The 12,608-nt window shown below is 43.6% G+C and overlaps 1 protein-coding gene across 1 annotated transcript; it reads left to right on the top strand.

Moving 5' to 3' along the window:
* Positions 1-1,549: 1,549 nt before the first annotated feature.
* Positions 1,550-2,989, top strand: LOC128253205 (uncharacterized). Its single transcript, XM_052981436.1, has 2 exons — positions 1,550-1,789; positions 2,831-2,989. The coding sequence occupies exons 1-2, from the start codon at positions 1,550-1,552 to the stop codon at positions 2,987-2,989; spliced, it is 399 nt and encodes a 132-aa protein (XP_052837396.1).
* The last annotated feature ends 9,619 nt before the right edge of the window (positions 2,990-12,608 follow it).

A 12,608-nucleotide genomic window follows, 5' to 3' on the forward strand; every position in this document is an offset into this window, starting at 1 on the left:
CTACTGAGCAGTTTTATGAATCTGATGTCCTCGCGCGGCTGGAATGGGTGAACTCTATGAACTTGGAATTCGATTCTGCACAGACTTCGCTTGAAAAACTGGACTTTTCGAAATTAGTAAAGATACGCGGTTTGAATTTTCCGCAATCTTAATGGATTTAAAGGCGAAACTAAAACGGACCCTTGCAGCTCTGCGCAAACTGCATTTGCCGGGTTCCACAGTTGCCAATTCTACATCCTTTTATATTATAAACAATGCGAATCTTTCTTTCAGATTTAGGAAACCTCGATTGCCAAATCTAGAGATTTCTTGTTTTCAAGGATCGTACTCAGAATGGCCGGACTTTATTGCAACTTTTACCACGGTCATTGGAAATGATGACAAGCTAAGTGATATTGAAAAATTACAATATTTGAGGTCCTCTTTAGGCGGCGTGGCTTTGGAAACCATACGATCGCTCGAGCCCTCAAATGAAAATTATAAAAAGGCTTTAACTTTACTTATTAATCGATTTAATAATAAAGTTTTACACTTTTAGGCACACGTTCAGGCAATATTTGGTTTAAAAGGTGTCGAGAAGGGATCAGCTAAGGGTCTTCGGGAGCTCAGCGATTGGATGAATTCGCATCTTCGAGCAATCCGTACCCTGGCCACCACACAACAAATTCTGGATGGATTTCTCATTCATATCGTGACACACAAGCTAGATAAAAGGACTCGTGAAAAACTGGGAAGATGATTTGTCAACCTCTGAGCTATCTACCTGGGATGCTATGGAGTCGTTTTTAAAGAAGAGGTGCCGGATGATGGAAAACTTGGACCAAGCTGTGGTAATTCAAACACCACGCCATCGGGTGGGAAAAAGCATGCATAGATATAACCCAAGTGTACTGATTACGTCTGCTACTAACTCAAACCATCCAATTTGCCTATTTTGCGATGCTAGAGATCATTATTTGCCAAAATGCTCCCGATTTCTAAGCTTGAGTTCCAATCCTCGATATAAAAAATGCACCTTTGCCTCAACTGTTTACGCAAAGGCCATAGCTTGCAGCAATGTAAGTCAACTCATTGTAAACATTGTCGCATGAAGCACCATTCATTACTGCACATTATCCCATAGTCATCTATACCATCGACCTCAGATTCATCTCCATCATCCGACCCATCTATAAGCTCTCAGCCATTACCATCGACTTCATCATCACTAGTGTCATGCTCATCTCCATTATCACAACCTAATTACCATTTAACGCACTCTCCACCACAAACCGTAAACACAATGCCAATGAATTACGTGCTGCTTCCAACTGCTATAATCTACGTAAAAAATAGAGTTGGTGCATTTATGCCTTTATTACTACGCGCCTAGCTAGCCAACTTAATTTGAAACTTAGACAATCGCACACACTAATTTCTGGGATAGGGGAATCTTCCATGAACTCTGATATATTCTGGCGCAATCACGGGATGCAAGCTATCGTGCGTCATTCGCAGCTGTTGTAACCCATAGTATCACTGATTACCAGCCAAATATAAATACTATAGGATGGAGGATAGCACCTTGCCCACGCTTCAAAACACCAAGCTTGGTTGGATAGTTTCTGGAGGGAAGCCAAGTATGCTAAATCGCAAATCTGTCTTGGCTGCCATTGCCAAGGATCCTGCTGATCATGCAGATGATGACACACTTGCTGCCGTAGTAAAGCGGTTTTGGGAGATTGAAGACATTAGTTCAGAAAAACCATTGATGCTGGCCGAGGACTTACGATGCGAGCAGCTTTTCAAAGTAAATTGCATTAGGCTGGAGAATGGTCAATATTCGTTTCGCCTTTTATCCACTTTAGGATTCGAATCTTTAGGTGACTCCTACTGTCTGGCCCGTCGTCGTTTTAAAAGTTTGGAATCAAAACTAAATAAAAACCCCAATCTGAAAGCGCAGTATTCGGCATTTTTACAGGAGTACCTCAACTTAGGCCACATGTCTCTCGCATTAAGGGATCCAGAGGTGCCACAATTTTTCTTGCCTCACCATTCTGTTCAGAAGCTTGAAAGCACTACCATTAAACTTCGTGTCGTCTTTGATGGTTCTGCAAAAACTACATCTGGGATAGCTCTAAACGACTTGCTTCTAGCAGGACCAACAATTCAGCAAAAAATCTTTAATATTTTGCTTCGGCTTAGATTTTTTAAAGAAGCTCTTTGTGGAGACATCTGCAAGATGTACCGCTGCGTTCGTGTTTCGTACCCTGATGACTTTTTGCAATGTATAATTTAGCGAGAGAACTCCACAGATAAATTGAGTGTTTATAAACTAAACACAGTAACTTATGGAACCAAGTCGGCTGCCTTCTTGGCTATAAGAGCCATGCATCAGCTCTCTTCGTCATTAGGTAAAGGAGCTACTGGCGCGCGGCCACTTTCCGATCCGAAAATGGTGTTCGAATGAAGCAAGCGCTCTCGAAGGAGAGTCTGATCGCGATAAAGAGCAATTTATTAAATTCCCCGACGGATCAGCTATCGCCAAAGCTTTGGGGTTGGTCTGGGATCCATCTTCGGATAATCTTCTCTTTAACTTTGCACAAATTTTAACAAGTCAACGAGCAACAAAACGGATTGTGTTGTCAAAAATTGCGAAATTTTATGATCCGCTTGGTTTAATAGCACCCATTGTTACAAAATCCAAAATTTTTTTTGCAAAAGCTATGGAGCACTAACATGGATTGGGACGACACTGCCAGAGCCCCTTCTTTCGTCATGTGGGGAGTTGACTTCTCAGTTGTCGATCGTCCAGAACCTAAAATTTCCACTATTCGTAATGCAATCGCAGGCTTCCGTAGAGATGCACGGATTCTGTGATGCTAGCACAGCAGCTTACGGCGCGTGCTTATATTTGCGGTCGGAGGCCAATGGCAACACTGAAGCACATCTACTCTGCGCCAAGTCTAGAGTAGCTCCCTTAAAAGCTTTAACAATACCAAGATTATAACTTTCAGCAGCGTGTTTATTGGCTGAGCTTATCGTAAACGTTAGAAGAAGAATTGCTGGAGCACTCCCTTTGGGCAAATGGACCTCCGTTTCTGCTGAAAGGAGCGTCGAACTGGCCCTCCCTATTAGATGCAGTAAAGAACCTTCCGGAACGACGTTCCACGGCGCTAATTGGAACCGTTGGCACTGACATATCTATCAACTGCAAGTTTCTCAACTCATTCGACAAGTTGCAGCGTGTTTTCGCGTACATTTATCGATTCATTTCAAATTGCAGAGCCAAATCATTACCTTCAACCATCTATCTTACCGTTGACGAGATCAGCTTCGGAACCGTTCTGCTTCTAAGGAGCATTCAACAGGTTCACATAGCGGTGGAGTATGAGGTTCTTAGCCAAGGCAAGCCTTGTCCTCCGAAGAGCAAGTTGATTTCTCTGAGGCCAATACTTAGCCCTGAGGGTTTACTTCGTGTTGGTGGAAGGCTTCAAAATGCGAGCTTGGACTACGAGGCTAAGCATCCGATATTGTTACCCAAGGATCATCCGGTCACCAGAGCGATTATCGTCTATTATCATGAGAAATACTTCCACGCAGGGCCACAGGCGTTGCTTGCTGCTTTACGGCAAAGGTATTGGCCACGAAAGTTCGTGGCTAGCGTCATCAACAAATGCGTCAGATACTTTCGGATGAAGCCTGTGGCTTGGGAACACGTGATGGGTAGCCTGCCAGCAGATCGAGTTCAGCCTAACCCAGCTTTTCACACCACAGGAGTGGACTATTGTGGATCGTTCTATCACAGGTCAGAGGCCCGGAACAAAGCACCCCACAAGTGCTACATCGCCGTCTTTGTCTGCTTTTCGACGAAGGCTGCGCACTTGGAAGTCGTCCAGGATCTCTCAACGAATTCTTTCATTGCAGCTTTGAGAAGATTCATTAACCTCAGAGGCAGTCCACTTACTATTTGGAGTGATAATGCGACAAACTTTGTTGGCGCTAAACGAGAGCTAGCGGAACTGAAGGAGTTATTTTTGAGCGAACCGCACACGGCTTCGATAACTTCTTCCTGCTTAGCGAATGGGATTGATTGGAAGTTCATACCCCCGCGTGCCCCACATTTCGGTGGTCTATGGGAGGCGGCTGTAAAATCGGCAAAATTACACTTCTACCGAATTGTCGGTGCAGCCATCTTAGCCCTTGATGAATTAAGAACTCTTGCATATGAAATTTCTGCCATTCTTAACTCCCGTCCGCTTTGTCCAATTTTAGAAAACGCTGAAAATTTTGAGGTGCTAACGCTAGCGCATTTCCTCAAAGGTTCCAGCTACACAAGGTTTCCTGAGCCTGACGTTACTCATCTTCGCGAAGGCCGGTTAAGCAGTTGGCAAAGAATAACACAAATGCAGCAGCACTTCTGGAAAAGATGGAGCAGAGAGTATTTGTCCCTGTTGCAAGAAAGAAGCAAATGGCGGATCAAAACATCCAACATCCAAATCGGTCGTGTTGTATTGCTTCAGGAGGACAACCTTCCTCCGATGAAATGGCAGCTTGGGTGCATCCATGAAGTCATACCTGGAAAGGACGGCGTCGTCAGAGTAGCTGTGGTCCGGACAGCTACAGGTCTTACCAAAAGGGCCGCCACTAAACTAGCCGCTCTGCCCATCGAATCCCATTTGGTTGGAACCGTGCCTCTCCTAACGGGGGGAGTATGTTTAGAGCAGACCGCCAGCACCTAGTCAAATGCTCATAGGTGTGCGCTGCAAACGCAGGGCTGTTATGCAGCTTTGTTCTTCGTTTTTCTTATCTCGCTACATTTGTCGCGTTATCTATTCAGCTGAGCTACAGCGAAAACATGTACACAAATTTGAAGTCAAGCTTTTGGCAAGTCAGTTATACAAAATCGCTGCAACTCCGAGCACAGCTAATAAAATCAAGAAATAATTTCAGTTGAACCTATCGTGCGTTTAATTTATATTTCTAAACTAAAGGGTGGCATTTTGGTTGTTTTCCCCATAAACAATGAGATTAAAGCTTATTTCAAAAATCTTTTTTGAGTAGCGTGTTATGTGCTCCCTGCGGTTTAAATTAAAAACATATCGCGCAATTGAAGGCAACTTTGTGACTAAGTTTCTAGGTTGTTTGAAATGATTTGCAGGCTTTTAGTTTTATACCTTTTCCAGCGGTTGTAGGGATTATCCCGCAGGCGAATTGGTTTTTTAATTTCCAAGTTAAGCCATGGCTGTAGGGTAGGTTTTTGTGTTTTTGTTCTTAATGGAACACAGTGTTCAAATAACCGTCGAATGTTGGAGTTAAATAATAGAACAACTTCCGGTGGCGAAGTCAAGTCATAAATGTTGTAGGTTGTTTAAATTGATTGAGTCCCTATAAATAAAAAATCGTGTTGAATTGTTAGAAAAAAACTATATGTCATAAATATCAAGTCACGTTTAGAGACGCTGACACACACAACTGGTCATAGAGAAGGATTTTTGACGGTTCACTAACAAAGAAAACATTTAACAAAGAGCTAATGTGAATTAATGTCGACAATGTTCAAATCCACTTTCTGTTTACAGAGAATTCTCAGCGGACTGCTCGCTGTTGCATTATTTGTATTGACCTGCATTAATAGTGGGGTATAAGGTAAATTGGGAAACGCACATAAACAGCAAGAAGATTGTCGAGAAGACAACAATTCTAGTCGGTTCAACCTCAATAGTATCAAGCGACTCAATCAAGTAACTTGGGGTACTGATCTCCAACCATCTCGTGGTTAAATCGAGCTCAGGTGGCTGGGCGAAGAGGTCGAACCTAGATCTACCTGCTAGGCGATACACCTTGCCGACACAATCCAGACCAAGCTTAGGAAGCCTGCGATAAAGGTGCCTGGGCGAACATAGTTCTACCTGCTAGGCGAAACACCTTGCCGGCCCCGACAGTGAGGTTCGCATAACATCCAGAGTCTCTGAGGAGCCGTCATGAGTCAGACACCAGCAGAAGTCGACGACGAAGAGCGACGCCGCAGAAGACAGCGTCGAAAAGCGACGACGCAGAGGATAACGACGAGGAGCAGCAGTAGCGTAAGAGCCGCGAGGCTAGATAATAATAAAAAAAAAATAAAAACCTTTACGACCCCAAGGCAACCCTTGCGTTATCTTTGGTCAATGGCAATCAGCTACTATAAAACTGTGCAACAAGAGAGCACCAACTTCAAAATAAATTTTTACCCACAAAACATTCGGAGTTTAGGTTGCGCCATCTGTCGAACTGCATAGCCAACAATAGAAGCCAGTTCTTTCGTTCTGTCTCTCTACATCAGCGATTACCGGCAGAGCAGCACATATGAATTGAGAAGGCACAAGCTAGATTTGAACGAAAAGAGATTACCAATAGAAAACCTAAAGTACTCCTAAAAACTATGAAAATAAAGAGGTCAGCTGCATAAGAGATGTTATTGACGAAAGCTATTTCGGGCAGCACGAGGGGTACCTTCGGCAACCAGTGCGCTGGATCCAGAGAGGGGGAGAGCAGACTCAGCAGCCGTGATCGCTCTGAGCTTATCAAGCTGCTGGATAAAGTAAATGTCCTCTCTTTCACTGCCCTTCACGTGCACAATCCCACGGCGCGTAAAAACAGCAGCAAGAGATTTCTACTTCCTTAAACGCATGGCTTCTTTAAGTATAAGGAAATTATCTCTCGTGAGCTGCTCATTAACGTGGAAAGCGGCCGGCGATGATGTTGAAATCATCCCAAATATAATCATGAGCGGTATGTTTAGTTTCTTTCTTGTTTTGATTCTTCAACACTTAAATTGGGTATTAAATTATTTGGGAAGAGCACCTGTTTTTCCGCGTAGGCGGATGTGCGGCATGACTGGGAATCATGGAGCCCGATGCAATTACGGAATACAGAATTAAAATTTTTAGATACAATCATAAAACCATGTCTTACTTTTTTGTGGGTTTTTAGGTTCAGCGGATTGCAGCACTCAATCATCTCTCGCTCGTTAGAAATGGACGGATATAGTCTACTCTAGTCTACTAGGAGGATCAACTACATCCTGGACCAACTCCGAGAAGTTAAGTATATTAGCAGCCTTGACTTAAAGGACGGGTACTGGCAGATATCGTTGGAGGCAACCAGGAGGCAGTACACCGCATTCACAGTGCCAGGGAAAGGCCTGTTTCAATGGAAAGTTATGCCTTTTGGTTTACACTCGGCATCAGCAATATTCCAGCGGGCGTTGGACCAGGTAATAGGACCCGAAATGATGCCGCACGCCTTCGCGTATCAGGATGATATAATCGTCATCGGACGGACGCTAGAAGAGCACATGCGGAACGTAAAGGAAGTATTTAGAAGACTGCGAGGGGCGAACCTGAAAGTAAACGCTGATTAGTGTAAATTCTTCAGGAAGGAACTTCAATACTTAGGGCATCGCATTACAGACCAAGGCATCGGGACGGATCCGGAAAAGGTATCAGCGATAGCATTGCTAAAACCACCGGCAACTGCCAAGGAGCTGCGGCAGTATTTGGGAGTGGCGTCGTGGGACAGGCGTTTTTTGCCAGATTTTGCCACGCTAGTGCATCCGCTTCTCCGAAAGTGTGTCAAATGGTAATGGACCGACGACCACCAGCAGGACTTTGAAGCTGTCAAGGCGAGGTTGGTCGCCGACCCAATTTTGGCTGGGTGCCATTCTCACTCAAAATTCCGACCAGGGCGAGCGGGTAATCTCCTATTCCAGCCGGACCCTAAATGGGTTGGAAAAGAATTACTCGGATACTAAAAAAGAATGTTTAGCAATCGTGTGGGCCATAAGGAAATTAAAGCCATACCTGGAGGGATACCACTTCAAATTGATAACAGATCACATGGTCCTGAAGTGGTTGAATAGGATCGAGAAGAATCGGACGGTGGACACTGGAGCTCTAACTATACGACTTCGAAATCGCATACAGGAAAGGCCAGCTGAATATTGTGGCGGATGCACTGTGGCGGCAGCCCATACCTGAAACCTGCCGAATGATGAAAACGAAGCCACCTGGTCAACCGGCGAAACAAGACGAATGTAGCTGGATAAGGGGCATGAGGGGCAAGATAGCACAGAACCCCCAAAAATATCCGGACTATTTAGTGGAGGCCGACCGGCTGTACCGGCACATTCCTCACCGAGCAGGCTACGAGGATGTGGTCGCATGGAAGCTATGCGCACCAATCGGATCAAGGCAGCGAGTCATGGCCGAGAACCATGGGCCGACGGCTGGACACATGGGCAGCCGAAAGACGATCGCAAGGGTGGCAGCGAGGTATCATTGGCCGGGCATGCACCGCGACATTAGGAAATACGTGCGGAACTGCGAGAGCTGCCTCAGGTACAAGCCTAGTCAGCTGCTGGCAGCCGGAAAAATGCTCACACAGATCTCAGAGGAAAGCTGGGCCGATTTCGTTGGGCCGCTTCCTCGGTCGAAGCACGGGAACTCGATGCTTATAGTGCTCGTAGATCGGTTCTCGAAGTGGACGGAAATAGTGCCAATGCGTAGGGCTACCACAGAGACGCTCGAAAAGGCAATCCGGAAAAGGATTGTCTCAAGGTACAGCGTGCCGAAGGTCTTGATCACCGATAACGGGGTGCAGTTCACGAGCAGGGCGTTCAAGCAGTTCTTGACAGAGTTGGGAGTGCGGCACCAGTTCACGCCACAAGAAAATCCCACGGAGAGGGCCAATAGAACGGTAAAGACAATGATCGCCCAGTTTGCCGGACAAGACCACGTGTCGGTGGGAAACGGGGCTACTCGAAAACTATGTTTGCGATGGGGGGCGAGCTGTAGGAATATGATCCCGCATGGGCACGCAAGCTTCTCTGAGTGGACCAGGTATTGCCGTAGCCACGCCTGCAGTGGATCAATGATTACGTGCAAGGCTGCACGTTTAAGGCTGGACAAGACGACATCTGCTAAAGTAAGATGGCAAAGGGTCCGAAAAATTAAGTGAAGAAAGAGCAAATCTGAGAATATTTTTTGAATGCGCTCAATTCTATTAATGTGCAGAAGCCGAAGGGTTCCAAATGAAAGAGGCATAATAAATAATGAATAAAGTGAAAGTTTAGTATAAGGGTCAAAATGCATACTATTTCGCCTAACAAACCCAAACATAGAACATTGGGTATAATATAGTTAAGGTATCCAGAAAAACTAAAATTACAATCAAACAAGACCCCGAGGTCTAAAGACTCACATTGGTGTGGCAAAAGCTGTGAGTACAATGAATAGGGACTTAAAATATCAAAAGTGCGTTTAATATACCTGACGAAATTATTTAGGTTAAGTGGGAGCAAATTATTGACACACCACGCTTTAACGTGGTTCATGTCAGCTTGAAGCAAGCTAGTGTCAGCAACTGAACGGATAGATCTAAAGATCTTAATATTATCAGCATATAAAAGAAATTCAGAGTTCATGATACAGCAGGAAACGTCATTAATAAATATTATAAAAAGAAGAAGACCAAGGGCACTACCTTGAGAAAGGCCTGAATTTGCAACAAACGGGCAAGAAAGATTATCATTAATGTTGACCCGATAGGTCCTCCGATCCAAATATGATATAATTAATTATGCTGATTGGGCGAAATGTAGGGCTTAACACGAAAGGAAAGATGCTTGGTGATAATCCGCTCAAAATGTTTAGATATGTTACTCAATTTGGAAATGGGTCGATAGTTAATGATAAGGCATTTACTACCCGATTTCACCGTGGCTGCTTTCCATTTTTAATATAACACCCCCTGGAAAGTGACAAGTCGAAGATTAATTTTAGAGGCTGACAAAGTGCTGAGACACAATTGTTTAAGAAACAGGGAGAAATCCCATCCAGGTCAGGCTTATTATTATCATAAAAAACGTCCACCGCTTGATGAATATCATTGTAGGACACTGAAAAAATTCCAATATTACGGAGATACGGAATATTATTCAGAGTCTCGAAATGGTTCCAATCACTAAGAGGTTCGAAGTTAGAATTTAAAAATTTTGCAAAGAGATTTGCCACACCCAGCTCAGAGGAAATAGTAATGTTATCTATAGTCATAGAAGAAGTTATAGCAGACAATTTTTTTTTTAATTAACAAACCTCCAGAAAGTTTTAAGATTTTGTTTAAGACCATTCTCAGCATAATATAATAATATAATGTAATGGTTGTACAGAAATTTATATAAAAATTCAAACTCCCGCTTGTGCTGCCTGTATCGTTCCCAGTCAAGAGAGTTACGAGTTGCCAGATATCGCTTGTAATCTGGTAATTGTAAATTTAAAAGCAACGGCATATGATGAGCATCACATTTTGAAATAGGACATTCGCATAGGCTTATAGAATAATTGATTTTAAAATTAACAAAAACTAGATCTTATAATCTATTTAAACAGTTAAAGATTGTGTTTATCTGGGTTAGGATAGGATCTCATGTGGTAAGTGAACATTACTGGGAATTAAATTAGAAGAGTGGGGATCCTGAACGCATAAAATTTTGTCCAAATGCTGTAGTCGCTGTTAGGTGGTATGTATGATGCAATAAATACAACTTTTTTAGATGGCCCATGAACTGAAACGCAAATCTGGTCCAGAAATGAATCCTCATTTGAGAGAATAATATTTTCGGAAAGAAGAGTGCGTCGGACTGCCACAATAACTCCTCCACCTCTTGAATAGTGCGTTTTCTCAGCATCCCTATCCTTACGATAGATCAGGAACTGGTTAGAAACAAAGAACTCGTCATTAAAAAAGTTGGAGTTGAGCCAGGTCCCAACTAAAATTATCACATCAAAGTCGCAGGTAAAAATCATCAAATAAACCAATATATTTTGGAAGTATGTCTTAAGAGAATCTTTCCGGCCAGCTATAGGTGCGTCCTGCCCAGTTTCTGACTGAGGCTTGTAGACTCCACAGATTGCCTTTAATAACGATGAAAGTTTTTCATTTATTTCATCCTCTTCCTGATTTGGCGAAAAATGCATAGGGTTATGCTGTTCCGATGATAAGGTGTATAATAACTCAGGCACGTATGAGCTACAATCAATAGAGTAAGAAAGCAGCCTTGTAGATACTTGCTTATGCAGATAGTGATCTGAGAACAGTAAGAGTAATTGAAGAGATGACCCCAAGAGCTCCCAAACGTCAGATATCCGAAGAGCATCGTCAACGCCCGGCAACAATGAGAATGATACGAGAATGCACCTTAAGAGTTCGATGTCATCAGATCCAGCATGCGAAGAAAAGTTCCAGGTCGGAAGAGCGGCGAAGACTGAAGAGAGGCCAACTCCAAAGAGCGCACTTAGAACAGCATCATATCCAGCTCTTGAGCGATGCTCATGTAAAGTGGACAGATAAGCATTATTATCAAAGCCGAACCAGATACTTGTCGCGAAGTGCACAAGACGGACAACAATTGTGTATCCAAATGTTGTTGTTGGTACGTTTGAAGAGCGCGATCTGAGCATCGAGGAGAATGGTAAACATCGCACAAAGCGGGCGGAGAAAAATGCAGTTGTTCATGTTGGTCCAGCTGGAGAATATCGGAACGAGTGGAAAACGCCTCTCTGAAAAATGCACTGCAAGCAGAAGTCATAGCAGACAGCTGTTGTTGTTGCAAATGAAGTGTAGGCAGATAAAAAGTTGGCTTTAAAAAATTGTCCCGCAACAAAATCAGCGCCAGTAGCGCCAATTACTGGGGGTTTTTTGAAGCTGCCGTAGGTGTTGATGTACGCTGAGGTCCTCCAATAAGTGGGTTATCCACAACAGTAACTTCAACTGGTCTGTCCCTATGAATAAAACGTACTACCTTGACCGATTGAGGCCAAAATTCGCCACTAAAAACAGTGGAAAAATGCTGCTCAGGAACTCCCAACTTATAGTTTATGAATATAAGCGACGAAATGTCCACATCTTTTTTAACCAGACTTTTGCAAGATATAGTATTAACTTCGATATGCAGCTTATCAGACACTTATTTGCACAACTCCTCTGGCTTCGTGGTAGCAGGAAATTTTCCAATGTGAAGATAATTTTAGCTTGGCAGAGCTTGAAATGCATCACACCTAGGGGCCAGTCCAACTAGGCGCTTCTTGGTTTTTGGTTTTATGTTTCTTCTTTTTCATCCTACGCACCGGAACAGAGCTCACAGCAGTAAACTCTAAATTAGAAATTTCGGAACTAGTTGAAGGTGGAATGGGAAACGCTGTAACTGGAGCTGCAGTGGTAACGGCCGTCTTGTTCCGCGGCATAGTATCGACATGACTAGACAAATTCGGCAGGGCATAAAGAAATCTGGTATTTAAAGGCAATTTTTTCCAGTTCAATAACTCTATTGTTGACATTATGGACATCACAGCCATCACACTGCCAGAGTAGGTTTGGCAGGTTCGTTAGCAATTTAATTGCATCCGGCTGCAATTCGACACAAGCAATGTGAAAAGCGCGGCGGCATAGAGAAGAACACCGAATCGCATCGAAACGGCGAAGCTGCGCGGCGGTTACTTCGGAATTGCATTCGAAACAGATTGACATAGCGAAGAATAAAGCAGTTCCGATTGCAATGAGAGCTGACTGAAGACTGATATAAGATATAT

The sequence above is a fragment of the Drosophila gunungcola genome (genome assembly GCF_025200985.1).
Source record: "Drosophila gunungcola strain Sukarami chromosome 2L unlocalized genomic scaffold, Dgunungcola_SK_2 000007F, whole genome shotgun sequence".
Lineage (NCBI taxonomy): Eukaryota > Metazoa > Arthropoda > Insecta > Diptera > Drosophilidae > Drosophila > Drosophila gunungcola.

Bases quoted from the DNA above. Each gene is read 5' to 3' on its own strand.
- LOC128253205 (XM_052981436.1), top strand. From the start codon at position 1,550: ATGGAGGATAGCACCTTGCCCACGCTTCAAAACACCAAGCTTGGTTGG. The intron at 1,790-2,830 runs GTAAATTGCATT...ATGCAATCGCAG, and splicing joins GATGCGAGCAGCTTTTCAAA to GCTTCCGTAGAGATGCACGG.